The sequence below is a fragment of the Sesamum indicum genome, linkage group LG13 (genome assembly GCF_026168435.1).
Source record: "Sesamum indicum cultivar Baizhima isolate 11 linkage group LG13, ASM2616843v1, whole genome shotgun sequence".
In the NCBI taxonomy this organism is placed as follows: Eukaryota; Viridiplantae; Streptophyta; class Magnoliopsida; order Lamiales; family Pedaliaceae; genus Sesamum; species Sesamum indicum.
The window spans coordinates 17,293,854-17,317,737 of record NC_142669.1 but is presented as its reverse complement, the minus strand read 5'-3'; the positions used below and the strand labels follow the sequence as shown (position 1 = coordinate 17,317,737).

Here is a 23,884-nt window from a genome sequence, read left to right as displayed (position 1 = left end):
TCTTGATACTGTATGATTGTATATGAAGAATGATAATCCTGTGCTTCTTGCACTGTAGAACCATTTGATTACATATGAAGAGAGCTGGGCCAATCTTTGAAGAGTCAATGAGAAAACTCGACATCACTTCAATAATATAGTTGCACGTTAATCGGTATGTTGTGGATTGATGTGACTGCTGATACTGACACATAGCGTAAAACCGTAGTCAAATATGCTAACAAGTAACTTTTCTCCAATTATTAAAACTAAATTATAACATCATTTTTTAAAGTCTCAATTCATTGAATCGGATTAACTAACAGTCACTGAATCTGAAGAAAATACATGAATCAAGACGGGTTCTGGATAACAAAAAAAAAATGGTGAACTTGTATTGATATAAATACATAAATATTTTAGAATAAATTATAATAGATTTTTGTCAACGTTGATATAATTACAAATAGCTTCTCATTATTAAAAAATTATAAATATTCTCGTGATATTAACGAATGTCTAAGAAATACTCTTTATAATGTGCTGTCATGAATAGGTATTTGTTAGACAATTATTAATTTCATGGTGTATTATAAATTTTCAAACAAAGTAAGATATATTTGCAATCATAGCAAATTTTTAGGGAATTAACTCCATTGTAATTTATAGGAGATTATATGTTGTATGTATACAAGGGGGCATGCCACAAGTGCTAGTAGATAAAAAAAAAATTATTTTTGACAAATTATAATTTGTGACACTGCAATACCAAATATCAATTATACCCTTAAATACTTGTATCAATATAATTACTTATTTATTTTAAATGGCTCATGTTATTTTTTAATACCTATAATATTATCAATTTATCCTCGTTTTTATCGTGCTAATCACTTAATTTTAGTAATTTTAACAAAAATATAAGTACATTTAACAACTTAATTTTAATTTCAATAATCATTTTTTCTTGTCTTTAATATGTTTGTCATGTATTATATTATATTATTTATTGTATTTTACCTAAGAGGGTATTGGCTGAGCTTATAAGTTTAACAAAACTGTTTGATAAATTTTGTTCTAAAAACCTTATAATATCTCAAAATAAAATAATTGTGATTTTGGGAGCTCTTTAAAAAAATAAATTTAATTTATCTTTTTCTATACAATCTTTTAAACTATTTTATCTTAAAAAAACTATTATCTTGTTATTATTATTTATATAATTGATTTTTGATAATTTTTTTTTGATTATTATTAAAATATAAAGAATTTATTATACTAAAAATCCTAACATTTTATAAGTTTTGTTATCTTATTTACTCAAACACTTTAATAATTTATTTTTAAAATGAAATTCAATATTTTTTAAACTTTTAAAAATTTTATGAAGTAACGTTAGCCAAACACTCTTAAGTTATCAACTACCTAAAAAAAAGCTAAGAAAAAAATGCTGAAAAAACAATATTTTATAATAAAATTTATCCGATTACTTAGTTCAAGAAGGTAAAGTGTCGTGTTGATTTACTTAGAGGGAGAAATGAAGTACGTAATAGAATTGGGGGAGTAAAATGCAATTAACCTTTAATTTTATCCCCGTGTTCTCATGATTTTACTTCGAAAAAAACCTGACCTGAGGCGATGCGCATTGGGCACCCGACCCGATCTCTCTCCTCAGTCACACAAATATATCTGTTGCTCCAATCTCCAAAAGCTCTCCCAAGATTTCTTCCAAATATCTCACGTAAATCCCGCGGCTTCCCTCCGTTAGCGACTCAATCGTCTCCTAGGTGCAGCATGGCCGGAGAATCGGAGAGCTTCTCCACCGCCACGGAGGACAACGCCAAGTACGGATTCGAGCGAGCGGAGATGTACGAAAGCAACCTCGCCGGAACCGTTGACCCGTACGAACGCCACGTCTTCCTCTGCTACAAGTCTCATGAGTTGTGGCCTTCGCGCGTGGAGGATTCCGACTCCGATCCTCTCCCTAAGCTGCTCGCCTCCGCTCTCAAAGCTCGTAAAAACGATATCAGTCTCAAGGTCCATAGTTACTAAGAAACGCTAGCTCATTTCGTTTCTTTGTTTGTTATATTTTCCGCGTTGACTAGCACTTGAGGAAAGTATTCAGTAAAATCATGAAGCATTTGGTAATTCGGCGTTTGCATTTTCTGTTGTGGACATGATTAATTTCGTATGTAGATTTTTGTCCTCTCAAACTCGGAAGAATAGATCAATGTCAATATTAGTGAAAACGTGATTTCAATATGTTTTTGTTTATTATGTATCTTGCATATCACTAATCTTAGTTGATCGTATTATTGTGCGTTCTCAGCTTCTATTTTCTAGATACAATTTAGCCGCTCAGCTAGATGAGTTTTTTTCCTTAATCTTCAGACAAATGCTATGGCAATGAAGTCCTTTGTTCTATGTGCTTTAGTTTCACGGTGGTATATGTGCTTTCTATTAAAGAGTTGAAGGAATTGTTCAGTAGCATTAGTATGGATTTATATGATGCTTTTTATATTTCTAGATATTATGTTCTCATATAGCCGATCAGTCTTTTTCATGGTGTTGTTTGCGGTTTCATTAAATTTTGATGGCTTTAACTTGGTGATCTGGCCATTTTTATTTGTAGACTTTGTTTATTATGTAGTGAAGCATGGACTCGTGTTTGCTTTTCTACTGTACATATAAGGTCTGACCTACGTGCAGATCTGGTTAAGTGGTTTCTGAAGCACATTATTAGCTCTAATTTGATGAGTTTGGAATTTGTAGACTCGGTTGACCATATGCGAGAGAAGTGATGATGTGAAGTTGTCCAACGGAGATGTTCTAATTTTTCCAGAAATGATTATGTACAGGTACGAACCAAAGTTGGTGGGTGATTTGAATTGACTGTTAGACAAACTTAGTTATGCCGCTGACCTCAGCTCAGGGTCTAAATGGCCTATAGTCCTTCCTGTGTTCTCTCAGCTTTTACTTTTCACCAGCTGACCACAGCTTGGGATCTATAATTTCCCATGTTATGCTGTGTAAATTAAGTTTCTTAATTAGTTTGACTACTGCTGGGGCAGTGGGGCTCCAATGGATATTTCTCGTATAACTACGAGTTGCTTCCTTCGTGGAGCAACTGCTGCTTTTCAAAATTTAAGATATATTCTTAATAGTGTTTATGTTGCATTAAGGAGTTCAACTTATGGTTGTATTTGTATATTGGGTTTTTGTTTGTCTAATTTTTATTGTTTAATGGCTTCTCTTTTGTATAATTAAGGGGTTTGAAAGACTCAAATGTGGATAGCTTTGTTGAGGATGTGCTTGTTAATGGCAAACCTTGGCTGTCCGGAGTTCAGGAGGAGTTGATCGGTTCATATGTCTTTGTTTGTGCTCATAACAACCGAGACCGGAGATGTGGTGTTTGTGGCCCAGTTCTGATTCAAAAGTTTAAAGAGGAGATTGAATCCAAGGATCTGAAGAACCAGGTCTTTGTGACTGCTTGTTCACATGTAGGAGGACACAAGTATGCAGGCAATGTGATAATCTTTAGTGCGGGTCCTGATGGCAATATTGCTGGTAATTGGTAAGGACAATGCTTCATTGTGCTCTTTCATTTTGATACTACTACAGGACTTGTTCTGATATGGATTAATTGTTAAGATCTTAGTAGTTTTGATTCTATTTAATGTAGATCCACATCCCAAAATAACTTTATCATGATGACTAATCAATGATTCTTTTTACGTTTTCAGGTACGGGTATGTCGCACCTAGTGATGTTCTGGAATTGCTCGATAAACAAATTGGCAAGGGAGAAATCATTCATCGAATTTGGAGGTTTGTATTTCCTTCTTCATGGCTTGAGGATGAAGTGTCGACTGTCATTGTCAAAGGCTAAGCCTAGTCTGAAGCCACTAACTTTGTTTCTTTACCAATAATGAAGATCATTTTATCCAATCCCCCAGACATGTATATGAAAATGAGGTGCAATCTAGTTTGAATTACATCTTTCCAAAACAAAGGTTGCCATAAACATGGCATAATAATATAAATTAATCTATGTCACTCAAAAATCGAACAGCGGTAGAATTGTATTTCATTTTACTTGAAAACATCATTTGATACTACTTTCTTCTTGGAAACTTTTGCTGTATAGGCTATTAACAACTAGTTTATGCTGTGATTCTGATTCACACTATAGTTGAAACTTCCGTTTGCAATTATGAGAAGTAAATTTTGTCCTCTTGAAGTACTGCAATTCACAAGAACTAAAATTTGTGATGGTTAATTTACAGAGGCCAAATGGGTGCAAATGTTAAAGAAGCTGAAAAAGTTGAGGAGATGAAGCTTACTAATGGAACTAATGTTAACAACAATGAAAAGCAACCTCAAGAGAATGGCACCGAAGAAAAGACGGAAAGTGTGTCAAGCTGTTGCCAGGGTGGTGGTGGTGGTGGATTCTCATGCTGCAGAGATGAGACTGTTGAGAAGAAATCAGTTAATAAGGAATGGGGAGGACTCTCGTCCTGGACTGGCCAATGGGAGCAGCGCCATGTCCTCACCACTGTTGCTGTGGTGGGTGCAGTGGCTACTGTTGCTGTGGCTTATGGTCTCTACCGAAGAGCCAGGTGAAGTGCTTTCTATAAAGGGAGTTTCATGCCCGCTATTTTTGTAGAGATGGTCAAGTATAATAAAACTCTTAAATGACCACCTGAAATGAAACAAAGGATTCTGTGAAAGCTCGACAATCAAGTTACTTGAGATTTAGTACACATTGTTGACTGGTTTGTATCAATATTCACTAGTAGTTCACCCCAAGGACAAGGATGATCATCTACAGGTGGTACTTATACATGAACAGTTAATCCTACTCTGCTTCAGCCTGGAACTAAAATGTGAGAATTTATGTGTTGCCGTGGAATAAATGATTATCTATCTTCTTCAAACATATAGCTTGTTCATGATTCTGCTGGGTGTGGCGTTATCATTCATATACCATGCTTATTACACATTTCTCTGAAAAGAGAATGCGAGGTGTTGAACATTGTTCATGCCCAAGGGTTATTATGCTTCTGCTGAACAACAGTAAAGGAGGCATGTGTACAGTAAATGGAGCTGATATACTTTTACCTATATGTAACAGTCCTGTTGGAATCATAATTGCATTGATTCTGAATTCCCCTAAGATCATGCAGCACACTTTAACCTGAGTTTGAGGAGAGACAAAGGTATTTTGTTGCTTGTCCAAATGTAGTTAACGTAGGTTATATCTTTTCTTGGTGAGAGAAAGTTTAGAGTTGCTACATTCGTGTGTGCAATGTTTATAGCCTACGGGTGGGTCCTTGCACGAATTCTAGATGCAAGTTGGATAAGTCCAGTAGTGTGGTCAGTTTCCGTTTCTTACACAGCAAGTGGTAATTAATTACTCATCATAAATCTACTACTTACATTATCCTTTGCGTACCAAGTGAAAGACCTTATATGTCTGATCTGGATCTGAACAAATGATTGCTTGACACAAATACAAGAAACTATAATGTAGTACCATAATTTAAAAACATAAAGTGATACCATTAAATGCTATCAATCGCTAATTCCGCCAAAAAACCACCTCTTTTTTGTACACCACTAAAAAACAAAAAGAAGACATAATGTATATAACTAAAAGAATATGTCATGTTCTAAGTTTGGCTATCATCTCCTCCACCATCAGAGTAGAAGCTCCAGTTCCTTCCCCTCTATCTATCTCTCGCATAACCTTTTCCAATGCCACGTTCTTCGAGCGCTTGGCCCTCGATGATCCACCGTTGTTGCAATCTCTAAGCAACAAAAGCAACGCTTTGGCATTGTCTCTAGCACGCCAAGTCCCATCAACGGTCAGCTGTAGAAGCCCTGGCATTGCCCCTTCCTTCAAAATCATCCCTCTGTATCTCTCCCTGCAGCTTTTGCATATCAGCAACAGAATTCCGGCTGCATGCTCTTGGCATGCGGCCGATCCCTCCTCCACCGCCTCCACCAACATCCGGATCACACCGCCGGCTTCACAGGCCTGTAGTGTAAATATTAAATATTAAATGCCTTTCTTACATGATTAACTGAAAATCAAAAACCGTATAGTTGAAAAACACGTGTAAAGGTCGACTATGTTTGCCTTCATTCTTCGGAATTTTCTGAAAAATGTGAGGAACATTTTAAAAAATGAAACAAGAATATTCCACTTTTTTGAAATATTTTTCACACTTTCTCCTATTTTGCTTCAAAAATTATAAAAGTATCATAATGTATACATATTTATATCAATTAAAAAGATATCTTACGATCTTTATTACGCAACATATTAATTACGTAAAAACACTTTCCAAAAACAATCGAGATTAACTAAAAGAATTCAACCAAACACAGCCGAAAGGTTCCCAGTCTCCCACCAAACGCTTTCGGCAAGAGAGTTACTGGTTCAATACCTGATTTAAAGCAACTTGAGATGAAGAAACGATTGATTCCATCAAAGCCATTGCCTTCTCCACCAACTCCGATGATTTCTCAGACTCGTAAATAAATTGAATCACTATAATCAAGCCCCCTGAAAGCATTATTGATGGGATAATCTGTGGGGAAGTCGAGAGATTGTGCAGTGTGGATATGATGTCAAACTTCGCCTGATGACTGACGCTTTGGCAAATCGGAAACTGCGAGTCCAATAGTTCCAAGAGAGTCTGAATCGCCCCGGAAGACGCGATTTCAGGCTTATTTGCCGAGCAAGAAGACAAGATCAAGAGGGCAGCCAATGCCAGTTCGAGCAAATTTACATTTTCCCATTGTAGGATCTTGAGTATTGCTGGTACAGCCCCTGCTTTCGCTATACGTCGTTTGTTCCTGCAAGTTTCCAGTACAAAGTTATTCTCCCAACACTTAGTGAACTTCTGTTTATGCAAATACTCATACCAACCTTTCACTGCCGAAGGCAAGATTGAGCAGAGCAAATAGGGCAGCTTCAATGGACTCATAATCTTGGCTATGAAGCATGAGAACCAACTGAGAAATGACTCCGTTTTCAGCTAATCGCTGCTTTTGCTTACTGTTCAGCTTGCCGATCTCTCTGGCGGCTAAGATTTGAGCTTCTCTTTCGCCGAACAGAAGGGCTTCCGACATGGCTTCTTTCCTCCCAAGAATTGGCTGCCCGGCCGCTCTATTTCTTTATGTGTGTATAAGAATATTGTCAGTATCCCTATATATATATTTAGTGTAATAATACATAAGTGGAGTGATTGCTTGGGAAGAATGCAAGGTTTTTTGGCTTTTTGGGTTGTGGGGAAGAAGGGAGAAGGGCGCTTTTCTTTGTGTTGTTTGAGTTGGAAGCGATGCGGTATTCGGTCTGATGTATGTAACTACCCTAAGTGGGAATACTTTGGGGTGAATCTTTATCTTTCCTTATATAGAAGAAACCACCTGTCAGCTTTGACATGAGAGAGGAGATGGTGCATGCATGTCCCTAAATCCACATTACCATGATATGTTGTATATGCATGTCAGATGTGTTCATTATGCAGAGATTAAATTTGATTTGATCAGCAGAGTAATAGTCTAGAGGATATGGGATGGGTGTCTCTCGTCACTCGCCACTTTTTGTTTTAATGATTTTTAAATAAATTACTACTCACACACACACACATTGAAATTAGAGTGTCTCAGAGTCTGATTTGCTTCGAAAATTGTAACAAGTGAATAGAGTAATCATTATCCATTCGTAAAATGAGAAAATCTCCACTTTTTTCTCTTGCATTTATACGGCGGCTCATCACAAATGATGCTCCTACCATCAAGGCAGTTCCCTTGGGAGTTGCTCTTTTCTTTTCTTGGAGACGCCTCGATAGTTACTGTCAGTTTTTTGAACGCCCGCCGGAATACCGAAATACCACCATTCGAAACCGTGGGCCGCCGCGGCCATGCTGCATATTGCTGGGAAACCCGAATCTTGGGCCCTCCACAACCAACTTGAAAATGACTATATCTCATTAGCATCATAAAGTGTAGTGTCCATACTGAAAACGTTACGCTCGACTCTCATCGTCCCTTCTAACATAATCATTAATTCATGAATCTGCTTAGAATCTTGATGAAATCTATCGTTAGCTATGAAAGTACGTGCTTCATCTCTTGTCTCGATCACACTCTGTCCCGTTGCCTTCTTCAGTTGCTTCGCTTTAACTAATTCTCTAACACCAGCTACATTAGCCCAATTCTCATCAACAGCGTATATGTTTGATAACAAAATGTAATGACCGGCATGGAAGGGATCGAGTTCAAGCAGCTTTTTTGCTGCAATCTCTGCTATCTCCATGTTTTGATAAATCCGACAAGCACCAAGCAAAGCTCCCCATATATTGGCCTCAACAGGCTCTTGGAGTTGAGTGGTGAATTCCAAGGCCTTGTCCAGCTCCCCCATGCGGCCAAGAAGGTCGACTACTAATGCATAATGTTTTGAGTTGGGAGGTAGTTGATAGTCCTTCACCATCAGATTGAATATTTGAATTCCTTCTTTAACTAGACCAGAATGACTGCACGCAGATAGAATCGAGAGGAACGATATATCATTTGGCCTAACATCTGAATGCTTAATCATCTGCTTAAACAATTCCAGAGCCTCTAGGCCTTTGCCATGAAACCCATATGCTGCAAACATAGAGCTCCAGATAACAACATCTCTATTGCTTATGCGCCTGAAAACTGCAATAGAACCTTCCAAGTTACCACATTTTGCATAAGATTCTATGAGTGAAGCACCAACAAAAGAATTATTGCCCAGGCCAGCTTTAGCAACAAAACCATGAATGCAACTAGTTTGTTGAAGACCACCGAACTCTGAACAGGCCATCAAAATTTTAACCACATCAAAGGCATCAGGTTGAAGATCATTGGCCACCATATCATGGAAAATGCCAATGGATTTGCTTGTCCTTCCATTTTGAACACATCCATGCAAGAGTGCTGAAAAACAAACAGCATCTTTCTCAGGCATCCGTTCGAATACCTCAATCGCTTCGTCAGGGGAACAGCAGTTCATGTACATGTCTATTAGAGCTGTGGAAACCAAGAGATCCAAATCTAATGCCTTCCTTACAGCAAGTTTATGTATCCTTCTACCCATTTCTAAATCACGACTAGCTTCACATGCTTGCAAAGCACTAATCAGAGTTACAATGTTCGGTTCAATTCTTCTAGATATCATCTCATCAAAAAGATCCAGTGCTTCCCTAGCACCCCCATGATGAGCATAACAGGAAATCATAGAACCCCATGAAATCACATCTTTCTCTTCCATTTTCTTAAACACTTTGGCTGCAGCGGTAATAGCACCTGTCTTTCCATATAAATTTAACAGCGCATTCAACAAGGATAAGCCTCTATCAAATCCCACCCTGATCATATACCCGTGGACGCTCCTCCCCGTCCTTAGATTGATCATCTGCGCACATGCAGATACTACACTGACAAGAGTAATAGGGTCGAAAAGAACCCCTTTTGTCATAGCCATTTGAGCAAAAAACTCAAGCGCCTGTATCGGCTCACCATTCTGATCATACCCCGTAATCATAGTAGTCCATAAAACGGTATCTGGCGCAGAATACTCCTCAAACACACGCAAGGCATCATCCATTTTCCCACATTTTGAATACAGTTCAATTAAAGCCGACCCAACAAACAAGTCTCTACCAACCTGATGACTCTTCTTAACAAACCCATGAATTATCTTCCCACAATCAAGCGCTCGTAGCCCAGCACAAGCCTTAAGGACAACGGGGACAGTGTAAAGATCCGGCTTTTCAGACGAAAATAGACGAGAAAAGAGAAACAACGTTTCTTTATATTGTTTCTCTCTACAATAGCATTTGAGGATGCAGTTCCAGATGTGCGCAGTCCTCTGAGGAGTTTCGTCGAACAGTTTGCGAGCTGTTCGAAGAGGGGTTAACTGCGAGTAGCGATCGATCAGTTTCGCGGCAATGAGAGCATCATGCGTGAGACCGGTCCTGATGGAGAGAGAATGCAGTTGGGTCAAGCATCTACCGTTTCTACATGCTTCCAAGAACTTGATAAGTAGCTCACCAGCAATCATGTACTGCTGATGGTACCTCACCACTTCACTTCTTCATGGAAAATTGCTCGGAGAAAACCAAAACTCAATGTTGAATATTTTTTTTCCTCCCCTCCTAAATTAGGTCGTAAATGACGACGAAAATCGACAAAAGAATCGCGACTTTTCACATGACTGCCCGCGAGACTATACACGCGTAATTTAAATATTTATTATATTTATTTTTATGAAATATATAAAAATAAATAATTTTAAATAAATTAAAAATTTGTATAAAAATCTTACGAGGTGAATTTCTTTTTATCACGCTTCTCATTCATAAAAAAAATTAGAAAACTTTAATAAATAAGTAAAATTACTAGGCCCATAAGCAACGAATAAAGGCCCAATAATGAATGAGGCCCATAAGCAACGAATAAAGGCCCAATAATAAACGAGGTCCGTGACTGGGAAAAAAGAGCCCCAAATCAAGATGGACTACAGTATCCCAATTGTTCATATACGCCTGTGGAAAAGACAGCAACGGGAATCCGATGGAGAACTGGCTCTACAAATATCCAGAACTGAGGGATCTGATTCTTCATTAATTGAAAAAGATGGAAGAAAGAGCTGCGTTCTGAATGAGCAAACAAGTAATACGAGTATTTGTGGAACTATTTCGCCTCAACGTATAGCAACTGATGATAATCAGAAAGGAGATTCAGATTCCATGAACCGTGAAGAAGGAAACTTTTGTTATGAGACACCCCTGTACGAAGAAACTGGTTTGGATACCTGTTTCTGTTCCACCAATGACAGATAATAGTATGAAGAATGGACCAGAGGGGTATGCTCAAATGGTGGATATATTCCGGGAGAAAATATGGGTTGGGGTCAATGCTTCGAGGAAGATAAAGAATTGACCATGTGGGATGTGGTGGTGGAGATGTTGCTTGTAGCGCGTGGAAAAGGGACTGCTCTTGCTTCTGGGGATATTGCACAAGTTTCATGGATATCCACCCACCTAATTGAGCAAGCATGGAAGGAGATGGCTCAAACCTTGACAGAGGCCAATTTTAGTAACACCCAGGAAATTCTTGAATCAGAGCCACCTAAATGGTTACCTGACAGCGCAGCTTCTTCCTGTATGCTTTGTAGTGTGAGGTTTCATCCGATCATGTGCACAAGGCATCATTGTCGTTTTTGTGGTGGAATCTTTTGTAGCGATTGCACCAAAGGAAGGAGCTTATTGCCCAAAAATTTTCGCACTGGGGATCCACAACGAGTTTGTGATGTATGCTGTGTCCGCCTTGAGTCTGTGCAGCCATACTTAATGGACCAAGTAAGTCGTGCTGCGCAGCTACCAACACATGACCTGACAGACTTAAGCACCTTAAGATCCTGGGTGAACTTTCCATGGGGACAGTCAATGGAGTATGAGATTTACAAGGCCACAAACACAATTCGAGGCTATGCTACGGTATGAATTTGATTCCAGAGTTTAATCTTATTTCATTTTCTATTTGAATCATTAAGATACAAGCCTGAGGAATATGTATTTAGAGGCCCAATCATTAAGAACATTCTTCTATTTGAATGGGGATGGAGTTGTAGGCAAGAGTTGAAACTATGGTTCTTTAATGTCATTTTCCCTTCCGGAGTATAAAACTAAGGGTTAAGAATCATTGTCTGGTTCATAATATATATATGTATGGGAAGTAAGTAATGTCTACATAAGAGATCATCGTTAGCGAATTTGGAAAGAAGAGTTAGCAGCTCTTCATGGATGGTGGAACTATGAATTAGCTACTTAGGCTCTTTAACAACAATCCCGACTGTGAAAAATTGATCTTATGTGAATAGTAACTTTGAGAATGTGGAAACAGGCCGCTTATCTAAGCATGTTATTGCTCTGGCAATGTTGTTGTCCTAATAGACTATATAGCTTAAATTTCTTCTGCATTTGTAAATTTTTAGGTTGGTTCCTTGAGACCAAAGAAGAGAATTCCAGAAGCCATTTTGCATGATGCAAAAGGTCTGGCTATACTTACAGTTGCGAAAGTTGGAATGGTGGCCACCTATAATATTGGAACTGGCCTGGTGGTTGCTCTTAGGGAGGATGGGTCATGGTCTCCACCGTCTGCCATTTCTACCTTTGGCGTAGGCTGGGGAGTTCAGGTGTAGTAAATTTGCAAGGATTTTTTCCGAAGCTAATGACGACGTCATGTTGATGTGCTTCTACTTGATATTTCTTTAATGTCATTTACTGCTAAATTGATGTTCTAGTGGTTTATGGTTGAAGATGTAATGATGTTTGGATGTCCTCGAAAGATTGTCATTTCTTCATAATTTCAATTCAAATCTGAGTTTACATGGTTGTATGTGTGTTTTCTCTGTTACTTTTTTGGAAGTCATGCATACTGTTTGATGACAATGGTGGAGCTTTGGGAAGTTCGCAATTTTGCTGTTTTTATATCCCTGGCTTCATTTATTGTTGAGCTTTTTATATGATGTCGTGTTAATTTAGCTTTTATATTCTTTTGCAGGCTGGGGGAGAGTTGACTGACTTCATTATTGTACTGAGAACAAATGAAGCAGTGCAAACCTTCTGCAGTGATGCACATATCTCGATAGGAGCTGGTTTGAGTGCTGCAGTAGGAATCATAGGACGTACTGCGGAAGCTGATATTAGGGCTGGTCCCAGTGGATTTGCTGCTTGTTAATACATATAGCTGCAGTAAAGGTTATTCTCTGTCTGGTCTATTTTCCTTTATTCTTTTCCCCTTTTAATTAGATGGTTTGAAGTAATTCTCATAAATTGGTTTCTTGATAAGGTAAGTGGTCTCTTTCTTGTTAACTTGTTCTTTAAAGGAGGGAGGATGAACAGAAATGTGAATGTACACGTATTTTATGCCTGTTACTTCAGAATACTGGAAGGGCTGAAACTCTCGTACACCATAGATATATTTCATGAAATGTTGAGGTTGATTAATTAAATGAGGATTGTAGGAAATATTTCTGAGCCTACTGGCATTTGGAGGTTCCATAATTTGAATCGGAAAATGAGTTGGATAGTGTATCTCCAACAAATCAGAGTATTACTTGATCGTTGCTACTTTTGTAATTCACAAATGCTAATAGCAAAGTCGTTCGTTTTCTGAATGCAGGTGCTTTTGTTGGTGCTCTCTAGAAGGGAGTGTGGTCACAACTCGAGTAAGAGAGAATTCCAGATTTTACGGTAGCCAGTCAATAAATGCAACAGAGATTCTTCATGGTTCATTGCCTCGACCACCTGCTGCAGCTACTCTGTATCTTGCATTAGGAGACTTGTATATGCAGCTTGGGAGGTGAATGTGCTGGTGAGATAGATTGTTTATATGTAACTTGGAGTTGGGAATGATGGCAAAGGTAATTTGTAAATCTGCCCTATTCTCACCATGATTCTTTAGTTGTACATAATCAATTGCTGTACAGCATGATTTTAAGATGATGATTGATAGGGGAGGCGGTGGGATAGTGTACATAGGGCAAGTGTTAATGTCAGGGAAGTGCATTCACCTATTATTTGTTTGTTTCTTAACTTATCCCTATATGAATTCCGTTATCAGTACGTGGTCATATGCTTGGAGATGCGCAGGTCTTAAATGTTGTATAAATTGGCTCAAGAGTAATAGCAACCAGACGTTAATGCTGCGTCCTTGAATGAATGGTGTCGGCCGCTCGACTAAAATGCGTTTCTGCTTTTGCTTTTCTTTTCTTTATACTAGCGCACAGCACACATCAGAGTGTGCAAAAATATTTTAAAAGATATAAATAATTAATATTTTTATTAATAAATCGGTTATCAATTATGAATAGTGGTTCTAAAAGCATAAAACTGCCAAAATTAAATTGAGAAAGTTTGAGGAGTATCTTAATAAATTCATTAAAAAATGTTGAAATTACTATTATTATTAAAATTTATTAAAGAAAAAAATGAATTAAATAATAAGTTTGATTATTCGAAAGTTGGTAGGACAATGTAGTTCTTTAAATGAATCAAGAGTGCAAGTGTCTAATCTAAATTGCGGATTAAAAGCGCTTCGTCATTTGATTATTACCATTGCAACTCCGGTCCAGTGTCGAAGGCAAACAGCCTTCGGCATAGGAAATGGAAAATAGAACAAGTAAGAAAGCCAATACGCACAATCATGTCCTAGAAACTCTGCAAGTACACATCTCCGCTCAAACCTCTCAAGGTTGTCTTTCATTTTCCATGGCCATTAATTGATTAATCCTTGCTGCTTAGCTACGACTAATATCTCCATTTGGCGGATGGTAAATAGAAATGCAGCCGTTTTTGGAACTTTTTTGTTTATGGAGAACTGATGCAAGAAATGTTGAACCAACTACTCAAGGCTAGAAATAGTTCCAACGAACAGTTGGTTGAACCAGGCTAATGCATGTTTTGAGAGCGTAGTGCGGAAGACCTTGCAGTATGCGACGTCACTCAGATCGTACCAATCAATCTTGGCATAAAAATTGTCCAAGTGTTCTTGTGGGCCTCCTATCCTATCGTATTCCTATAAGTTCGACACTTTGAGACCTGCTGGGAGCGCTTCGGCCAGAATACTCGGGGGAAACAGGCTGCGTCTTTGAGGTGCCACAGCTAACGGCAAGTAGGAATCCTCGGCTCCCCTAGGTGGTGGGGGGCGGAAGATTCTCGATTATGGAGATTCTGATCTTGAGTCTGTGCGACTTCAAGTTTGGAGATCCTGTTGTTCACTTCCTCTCGCCTCTGCTCCTCATCCTCATGAGCCGAGGATAATTCTCGACTTCTACGAGGGGAAGGAGGGGGCGGGTTCACAGGTTGTTGCGCTATAAATTGGGCCACGACTTGCGCCGCAGCTTGAGTAGACACGTCGCGTATCAGGGCTAACAAGGCTTCTGGCGTCAGTTGAATCATCAATTTCTGGGGTGGAGCTTCCGAGGGGAGTACTGTCGTGGGAGGAGCAGGCGGAGATTGTCGATACGGTGGGCGGCTTTCCCCATCGAGGGGTGCTTGATAATATGTCAGGGGATTTTCTTCTAAATTTAAAAGTTATTCATAAAAAAAATATAGTTGCAATAATAGTTTGAAATACATTAATTCGAAATGTGTAATTAAAATATTAAGAATAAAATTTATCCAATAAAAATTATGAATATTTGTTAAAATTGTTATCTAATAAATACTTTTTACAACAGCTATCCATAAATGAGTACTTTTGTTAGACGTTCATTGGTTTTAAATATATTTATAATTTTAAATATAAAATATATTTATAATTATAAAAATAACTTTCTAGAAATTCGTTGTAGTTTAACTTAATAATAATTATAACAATAGATGACATTAAAGAAATAAATAAAATTTATTCGTTCTATTTCATCGGCGGCATCAGTTCTCAACATTTCAGACAGTTACCTTTCTCCGTCGGCAGCCACCAGTCTCCAACCTCAGTTTCTTCTTCCTTTAAGTGGGTACTTCTTGAAAGTGATCAACTCAAAGCAAGTGAGGTTTTTTTTTTCTTTTTTAATTTTCTTGATTTAGGGTTCTGCATTATGAAATTAAAATGCATTAATTCAAAATGTGTAATTAAAATATTAAGAATAAAATGTATCCAATAAGTAAATTATAAGCCAAATAATGCTTAAAAATAAATAAATTGGATAAAGACACATATATATAGCATAAATTATTATTAATTATATGAAATTATAAATACCAACTTAATCATATTTATATGATTATGATCACTTCACTCAATAAAATTATTCATAAATGAATCCAACTTTTATTTGAGTCAATAACATTTGAATAGATAAATATAATTTTTATAATTTAAAGAATTTATAAATTCATTAATTTAAGAATAATATTCTTTTTATAATTGATATTAAACAAGTTTTTGTCGCATGACCTCTCAAATAAAATCAATAATTAATATGTACGTACATAAAATTTTTTTTGATATAAACATAAATATAATGAAATAAAAAAATATTATAGCGTTAATTGATGGACAAAATATAGAAAAACAAAATTTGTTCATTCTATTTGAACGGTGGCATCAGTCGTCAAAATTTTAGGCAGCCGCCTTCCTCCGCTGACTGAATTATTTATTTAAATGAATTAAACTTTTAATTGAGTCAATAACGTTTGAACAGATAAATATAATTTTTATAATTTAAAGAATTTGTAAATTCATTAATTTAAAAATAATAATTTTGTTATAATTGATACTAAACACTGTAGTTTTTGTTGCATGACCTCTTAAACAAAATCAATAATAAGTATGTACGTACATAAAAAAAGAAAAATATGATGAAATAATGATAAGTATAATAAAATAAAAAAAATTATATGGTATCTATTAATTGATGGACAAAACGAGTTTTAAAAACTGAGAAAGGTTTTATATTAAGTTACTTAAATTATAAAACCTAATTGATGTAAATTTTGAAAGATTTATAATAAAAAAATAATTCGAAATTTAACATAAATGGATGGATTAAAAAAAATAAAAACTAATGATGACAAATAATAATTAATAAAAATTAATGTAATTAACTATTTATATTTATAGAACTAAATGTATGTGGCAAATAAGATCAAAAAACTTATCCATTAAAGCCCAACAAAGAGTGACCGGCCCAGCCCAGTGCAAATTTTATTATCCGTTGTAAAATGCCAAACACACACTAAAACCATATAAAAAAAAAAAAGCCAAGAAAAACGTCCCATTTCAACGGCAGCCAATTCTCACATTTCAGGCAGCCGCGCCTTCCTCCGCTGAGAGCCACCAGTCGCCTTCCTCCGCTGACAGCCACCAACCATTCTCCAACCTCAGTTTCTTCTTTTTTTCAGTAGGTACTTCTTGATCAAAGCAAGTGAGTTTTTTTTTTCTTTTTTAAGTTTCTTGATTTAGGGTTCTTGCTTTGTGAAATTAAATGTATCTTGTTTAAATGAATTTGTCTGCCCAATGGAAAACTTGGTATGATGACTACTTAAAGATCACGAATTCTTGAAGTACACGGTCTTACTCTGTTTTTTTTTTTCTTTATGGTGTTGGTGAATTATTTCAAGGTTCTTGAAATTCAACTACTACATGGGTTCTCTAGTACGCCGTGGATTACTATTGCGGGGGACAAAGGTGCGGGACTTAAATTCAAGGATGCCGGTGAAGATAGTTTTGTTGGTTCAGAACTTGCGAGGAGAATAGCCAAGACGGCTCCCATCATTGGAGGTTCTGAGGCCTCTTCCCTTTTGGTATGGTTGTTTTTCTGTTTGATTAGTGTATTGATTTTGTTGTGATTTTTATTGCTACACTGGATAAAATGGTGAGAAAATGGTGGTGTTAGTTCCTAACATTCTATGTTGAAGTTGTACACGGGTTGGTAATTCTGGCATCAGCAACTGCCAAATAATAAAATTTTCAAGACATGACCGAGGAAATTGCTGGAACTACTTTTAAGGAACTTCCCTGAAAATTATTTCCAAGTCTCTTGACTGTGTTTAACTGCTTCTCCTTTCAAGAAAAAAGTAAGTCAAGTTGGTGAATTTATCTTCATTTTCAAGAAAATGTGTTCTTGGGATAGTGTTCTTTTGGTGGAACTGTCCCTTGTATCCTTTCTTTGCTTTAAAATCATGTGCAAGGATGAGCTGCAGTCTTTCTTTCATGTCACTTTCAGAATGCGGGAATAAGCAATTGTAATTACAGGTAAGTTGCATGTTTTGTTCTTGTATATGGTGCATCATGTATTTACTCTTGTTTGTTAAAAGATGTGTAGTGAAGAGCTGTTAAGTTTATTCTCATTGTTTTCTTTGGTTCTTCGACAATTGCAAGCCATATTTGTTGCTGCATAAAGCTGCTGTTCTTTAGCAATCTCTCGTGAGACGTATTCCCTAAACATGCTATTCTAGCCTTAATAAGGACACGATTTATTGGTTCTTCTTTCTCAGGCGTGTGTGCGTGCACGGGTGCATATATATAGATCTATATGTCTATATATGTTTTGTCAGTTTTTCTAATATACAGATTGTTTCTTTGTTTCAGTCTGGTCGAAAAGGAACAGTTTTGGATTTGGCGAAGTTTGTCGACAAGGGTCTCCAAATCAAGTTAACTGGTGGAAGACAAGGTCAGTTATGTGTAAATTTGATTGGTTTGGAAATTCAGGCCATGTCTTTGTTCAGTTGTGAATGGATTGGTTCTAATATTTCTGTTCAGAAACTGTTGTGCTTATGATTGTCTTTTCTTGGTTTTATCTGGTCATTTTCCACTCTTAGTGACATTAATTTACCATTGAAATCCCTGATCCTCAGAATGCAATCAACAGCAGTGGCCTATTGGAATCTCAAACAATTTTGTTCCCCGGATTACTGCAATTAAATCCTCCTTAAGATTTCACTATTTACAGTTTAATTGTTGCTTTGTTTTGACTTATCATTTTCCAAAACGTCTGCAATGTGTTCTGCATGCATATATTTTCCCGTACCTTTTCTTAAGTTTTGACTGATCAGTACGCTTGTGTTAATTGCAAGACTTTATCAAATTGCGATGAGTGTTCATGACATAGTCACTTTGTTTCTCCAAATCTTCCATGAGGATCTACAGGCTTTTGTTTGGATTGTCATCTTGGTGTGTTGTGTGATCTTCCTACCATTGAGATAGGAAAGAATGTGACTGCAGCAATAATATAAATGTATGCATTTTCTGTTTCAGAAAGTTCTTTACTTGAAGTTATATAATCTAAATGAATGCAAAAATGTAATGGAAGTGATTTTCTTGTTTTGGGAAAAGGTTATTTGCATTGATGTAAAAGAATCGTACGTACACTTACAAGCTTTTCACAAAAGATTTTTTTGGAAATGATTTCTACCTGTGTGCGAGGTTAGTGATATTTTAAGTTTTCTGAAAATTGCTGCCAAATGATCCTTGGTTCACGTAGGACTTTGGTGCTGAAACCTTTTGGCTCCACTTATTAACACATGGAGCTATATGAGCAAGATGCTGATGTTGTCAATTGCACAATCTAGAGTAAGACTACTGCTTGAAGGTAATGGAAAGCCATGTATATCTTCACTTTGATTAGTGAATCTGTGTCTACTTAAGGAGCAGTAAGTAACATTATGTTTACTGATCAATTTGCCTACTTCACCTCTTATTGCATATATGTGATCCACTGATGGCTAAGTGTCATCCGTCCATTCTCTCTTACTCTTATTTGAACTTGACTTTAACTATCTTAATATTCTCTTGGGACTGTGATGAAACTTACCTAAGTATTTTACTCTTATATGTACTCCGCTGAAAGCTAAGTGCCATCATCCACTCTCCCTTGCTCTTATCTTAACTTGACTTCAAGTATTATAATATTCCCTTAGGACAGTGATATTTTAACTTCCTAGACCAATTAATGGACAGACAGAATATTTTCTCTCAAGTGCCATATAGAAAAGTATCTTGTTTATGCGGTATCTATTTTATGCCTTTAAATTTTAAATTAGAGCATGTCGCAATTATGTATTTGTGTTGTTTTCTTTTGTGCCTTCATGATTCTATCTTAATGCAAAGAATGGATGTCATACTATTTATAATCTCTTCAAGAAGTACTGTTGTTACTGGTAATCTAGCACGAATTCTTTTATATGCGAGTTTTATTGTTACTGGTCGTAAATCATTTTTCAGTAATATGCATAATATGCATTTATTTGATTCTACAAGTGAAGCATGTCAGTTGGTATGTGTGATTCATACTTATCTTTTACAAGAGCTAGGGCCAGAGTTTGAATTTGATTTGCCATGTGCGAAGTAGATAACCTCATATCGATAAATATTGTGCGGGAATCAAAAGGTTAAGTAGGATTTAAATGCTCAGTTGAAAACATATGTTGGCTGCTAAAGTATGCTATTTGACGACATTTTAGAACCTAATGGTAGCCTACCTATCTTCATATTCCTCTTTTCTGGTTTCTAACTCAAAAGTAATCAGTGCCCCTATTAATTCTTCTTTGTCAGTTTTTCTTCCATATTTTGAAATCAAGGTGGTTGAACCATTGATTTTACTTGTATAATTCAAACCCAATTGTATTGCTCTAATTTCTTTGAAAAGTCACAAAATCACCATTCTCGTTTGGAAAGAAAATAATTATGGGTTTTGAGGCTGCTCAAAATGTGAAGGGTGCGAGGTTAGAGTTGAGACCTAAATTGGAGAGTAAACCCTCCTCTTTTTTCGTAAATTTATTCTTGGTTCATTTATTGTGTTGGGTTCTCTTTTCATGCGCTTGCCTTAAAATTTTTTGTTCGTAATGCATTTGAAATTCTTGTATGAATTTACAAAATTCATGTTGGTTCATGTTATTAACCTCTTGTTTTTGCAGGCGTATCATAGAAAAATGCGTTGAAAAATCTATATCATTCGATCATGAATTATTTTATTTGTGAACTTTGAAAATTAAATGCTATACTAAAATGTCTAACTGTTGTCTAGATGCCAATTTAAAATCTGTTTTTCAAGAGGACTTGGTAAATATTTTGTGAGTACTATATAATTTCATGAGTCGGTAAATGGTTTTTGAGGTACACAGAGTTTTGCTAACTTAAATTGTGTTTGAATAACCTTTAAATATTACTGGAAATTGGTTTCCTTGTCAACTATTCTTCTGTTATCAATTAATGTTCTCAAAAGCAGCTTTTATATTTTACTCAAAGATTTGTTTTTCTTGTCAAGTGTTTTATAATAAACTCATTTTTTCAAAATCAGCTTGAACTTACAATAATGAAGAAAAATTAACAAAATATTTTGATTAGCAATAGATGAAATCATGTAATTGTTTTTGGATAAATGCATGACAAGTCATATGTTTTGGACTTTAAGTGAAGTTTTTTTTGTTGAATTTTAATTTTATAAAAGTAATCGACTTTGAAACAGTTTTTGAAGTTTTTTTGGAACATTTTAAAAAAGCATTCAGTTTACTATTTTTGGTCAAATTGCATTCATTGCCATATTTGTTCAGATTTTCAAGAAATACATTATTAACTTTTCTTTTGACAAATGATTATCGTGCTGAAACTTGTTAAGATGTGTTGAAAATTCTTTTAAGATATTTGACCAATAATTTAAAAAACGATAATGAGATTGGCATCTAGAACAGTTATGCAATTTATTATATGTATGTTATTTTTTAAAGTTCACAAATGAACTAATTTGTGATTGTATGATATAGAATTTCCAACAATACTTTGATACGCCTGCAAAGTTGAGATGTCGATGATATGAACAAATATGGTGTTTTTGTAAAATTTGTACAAGAATCTTAAATGTACGACAAACAAAAAGTTTTGATAAAGCAACATGGAAACAAAACCTAATATAATGAACAAACCGAGAATAAACCAAGAAAAATAATGGAGGGTTACTTCTTGTTTACGTCTCAACTCCAACTCTCTTGCGCCTGTCATATTTAAAGCGGTCTCAGAATCCGTAATTGCATCGATTCCAAATTAGAATATTGAGTACGTGAGTGTTTCATAGAAATTAGACACTTTTGGGTTTGAATTATACAAAGTAAATTGCAATGGTTTCAACCTTACTTGATTTCTGAATATGGGTAAAATTGATAAAGAAACAATTGATAAGGTCAAATGTTGCTTTTTTGGCTAGAAAATGGTAGAGAGGAATATATGGATATATAGGTTATTATGTGGTTCTAGATGTTGTCGAAGATGCACTCTTCTTTTAGCAGCCAATATGTGACAATTGGGTGTTTAAATTAGTTCTTAGAGAGAAGATGTTATTGCATGTCATTAGTTTTTCTCTTTAATTGTTGATTCTGTACACATTTTCTTGTTTATTTATTTCATTCTAACAACTTAATGCTGGTGAAGACAGCTTTCACGACGATCGGGTTCAAGTAATTTGGAGTACGAGTCTTTTGCACCAGAGTATCAACCCTCCTGGGTTCTCCAAGAATCGGCAGCCATCTATGTAAAGAGTCTATTGTAAATAAGAATTAAGTGTGTATGGTAGTACTTCGGCCTTCTTTGTATTGTGGCTCCAATAAGACCGCCTTGTTTCTTAGCCAAAGAAGTAAAAGTTTTGATCCGAAACCAATTTCTTGTTGTATATTTATTACTTGATCAAAATCAACTCAACCATATACACAAGTTGGTACATCATTGAAGCTCAAATCAACTATCTTTTTAGGATTCTTTTCTTTTTTTTTTTTTTTTTTTCCCAATACTGCTTACAGTTGGAACACCTTCAAACTCTATTCTCCATACGGAAAAAACACTGCCAATCAAAAATAAATAAAAGAAAATAGAACTTTTGTAGTATACAATCATCAACAACAAACTAAAAAGAAAATAATAATATTAACAAACTCAATAGTAAAATAAAAATAATTAGTCAAAATTTTTTATTTTGGATTGTTTTAGTAATAAATTTCATTTAATAAAAGATTAACAATATAACTCAAAAAGAGCACAATATGAAAGTGTATCCCGTTAAAGGTACGAATGTTTTCTTACAATAGAAATAAACACTCAAAACATTCTCACTATTTTATATTTAATCATAAGTTACAATTATTAGAATTCTCGAAATGATACATCCATTATATTATGGAAAAATTTATAATCTAAAAATATTAATCTAATATTAATATTGAAATAAAAGTAATTAGTCGTAAATCACTTGATTTAAATTTTTCAACAATACGTTTAATTTAATAAAATTGAGGATACTTATTCAATGTTATATTTTTATTTTTTTGAAGTTTGGATTAGTATTTACATGTTACTCATATGCTATTCATTTAAATTTTAATGTGCCCTAGTAATTGTTTTTTTTTTATATAAATATTTATGATCTTTCCTAGAAAATTAAGCATGTTGAAATATTATGCTATTTAGTTAGATATATCATTCATCTTTTAAGTACTTTAGAGGAATTAGAAGTATCATATATTTTTCTTCTTTATTAGAATTAAATATTATAGTTGATTCATTATGTTTTCATTTAGAATCGTTTTAGTTTCTCAAGTTCATTTCTTGATGTTAACATCCCTAAACTTGAATTTTGTCTTAAATTGATCCTTCTGACAATATTATAATTGGGAATAAAATGACCAGTTTAGAATTTTTTTTTCTCACTTTAGTCCCTAAATTTGTAAGTTGTCAACTAGTAGTTAGTGTCACTACAAATATAGGAAATCAGATTCATAGATTGGTGATTTGTTCACATTTTATAGCTCAAATTTGTATATATGTACAGTAAAAAAAACTTTATTTAAATCAGGTTCGATCAAAATACAATAAATATGATATATTTAACGTGTAATGGATCACTTCCCTTAAATTGCACATCAATTCCATGACAAATGTATTATATTTACTGTGTAATTGATTTATGTTTGATCTAACTCGATTTAAATTAAAAAATTTATATGCACAAGAACAGTCCTCGTGATACATTGTGATGGGGATAATTCCTTGTAATGTATCTTCCAAGGGCAAAATAGTTACTTCGCATTATACTTTTTACTTAATTGACTGATTTTGTTATGTTTTAATTTTTGGGTTATTTGTTTACTTAATGAGAAGCTGAAAACTAATATATTTTAATAATAAGGAGTAAAATTTTATAATAATTGTAAATATATATCACGTGAATTAAACATTAGTATCCCACAATATTAATTCAGTTATGTAATCATTAATATATATATATATATATATATATTGATGTGGTCGAGATTTTTATAAATGGATAAAATTAAAAATGTTACCTACGCCACAATTATGCACCAGGTGAAACATAA

General features: G+C 35.2%; 3 protein-coding genes, 1 long non-coding RNA gene and 1 pseudogene across 9 annotated transcripts; 3 read left to right on the top strand and 2 right to left on the bottom strand.

The window, feature by feature from the left end:
- The first annotated feature begins 1,602 nt into the window (after window positions 1-1,602).
- LOC105176338 (altered inheritance of mitochondria protein 32) lies at window positions 1,603-4,917 on the top strand. The gene is made up of 5 exons (XM_088877026.1): window positions 1,603-2,016; window positions 2,752-2,837; window positions 3,248-3,553; window positions 3,723-3,806; window positions 4,265-4,917. Exons 1-5 carry the CDS (start codon window positions 1,618-1,620, stop codon window positions 4,599-4,601), a joined length of 1,212 nt encoding a protein of 403 aa, XP_088733152.1. The 5' UTR covers window positions 1,603-1,617; the 3' UTR covers window positions 4,602-4,917.
- Window positions 4,918-5,519: 602 nt separating this feature from the next.
- On the bottom strand, window positions 5,520-7,529 carry LOC105176337 (U-box domain-containing protein 45). The gene is made up of 3 exons (XM_011099103.3): window positions 6,916-7,529; window positions 6,431-6,842; window positions 5,520-6,018 (listed from the first exon to the last, which is right to left on the bottom strand). The coding sequence occupies exons 1-3, from the start codon at window positions 7,116-7,118 to the stop codon at window positions 5,644-5,646; spliced, it is 990 nt and encodes a 329-aa protein (XP_011097405.1). The 5' UTR covers window positions 7,119-7,529; the 3' UTR covers window positions 5,520-5,643.
- A 149-nt stretch (window positions 7,530-7,678) lies between these two features.
- Window positions 7,679-10,253, bottom strand: LOC105176417 (Tetratricopeptide repeat (TPR)-like superfamily protein). Its single transcript, XM_011099212.3, has one exon. It carries the CDS (start codon window positions 10,078-10,080, stop codon window positions 7,972-7,974), a length of 2,109 nt encoding a protein of 702 aa, XP_011097514.1. The 5' UTR covers window positions 10,081-10,253; the 3' UTR covers window positions 7,679-7,971.
- A 263-nt stretch (window positions 10,254-10,516) lies between these two features.
- LOC105176416 (uncharacterized) lies at window positions 10,517-13,656 on the top strand (annotated as a pseudogene). Its single transcript, XR_016063626.1, has 4 exons — window positions 10,517-11,518; window positions 12,016-12,216; window positions 12,585-12,791; window positions 13,206-13,656. The product of XR_016063626.1 is annotated as an uncharacterized LOC105176416 (transcript).
- Window positions 13,657-16,748: 3,092 nt separating this feature from the next.
- LOC148784576 (uncharacterized) lies at window positions 16,749-22,173 on the top strand. Of its 5 annotated transcripts, none has more exons than XR_016063733.1 (6): window positions 16,749-16,950; window positions 17,147-17,329; window positions 18,117-18,198; window positions 18,675-18,762; window positions 19,009-19,116; window positions 21,952-22,173. It is a non-coding gene; the product is annotated as an uncharacterized LOC148784576 (long non-coding RNA). The 5 variants fall into 5 exon arrangements; XR_016063735.1 differs by having other exon boundaries at window positions 21,948-22,173; XR_016063734.1 differs by lacking the exon at window positions 18,675-18,762 and having other exon boundaries at window positions 16,751-16,930.
- The last annotated feature ends 1,711 nt before the right edge of the window (window positions 22,174-23,884 follow it).

Excerpts from the sequence above, each read along its gene's own strand:
- LOC105176417 (XM_011099212.3), bottom strand. The coding sequence starts at position 10,080 with ATGATTGCTGGTGAGCTACTTATCAAGTTCTTGGAAGCATGTAGAAAC.
- LOC105176338 (XM_088877026.1), top strand. The coding sequence starts at position 1,618 with ATGCGCATTGGGCACCCGACCCGATCTCTCTCCTCAGTCACACAAATA. Across the intron at positions 2,838-3,247 it reads CCAGAAATGATTATGTACAG|GGGTTTGAAAGACTCAAATG; the intron begins GTACGAACCAAA and ends TGTATAATTAAG. Across the intron at positions 3,807-4,264 it reads ATCATTCATCGAATTTGGAG|AGGCCAAATGGGTGCAAATG; the intron begins GTTTGTATTTCC and ends GTTAATTTACAG.
- LOC105176337 (XM_011099103.3), bottom strand. The coding sequence starts at position 7,118 with ATGTCGGAAGCCCTTCTGTTCGGCGAAAGAGAAGCTCAAATCTTAGCC. Across the intron at positions 6,843-6,915 it reads CTTGCCTTCGGCAGTGAAAG|GAACAAACGACGTATAGCGA; the intron begins GTTGGTATGAGT and ends GGAAACTTGCAG. Across the intron at positions 6,019-6,430 it reads CTCAAGTTGCTTTAAATCAG|GCCTGTGAAGCCGGCGGTGT; the intron begins GTATTGAACCAG and ends TTTACACTACAG.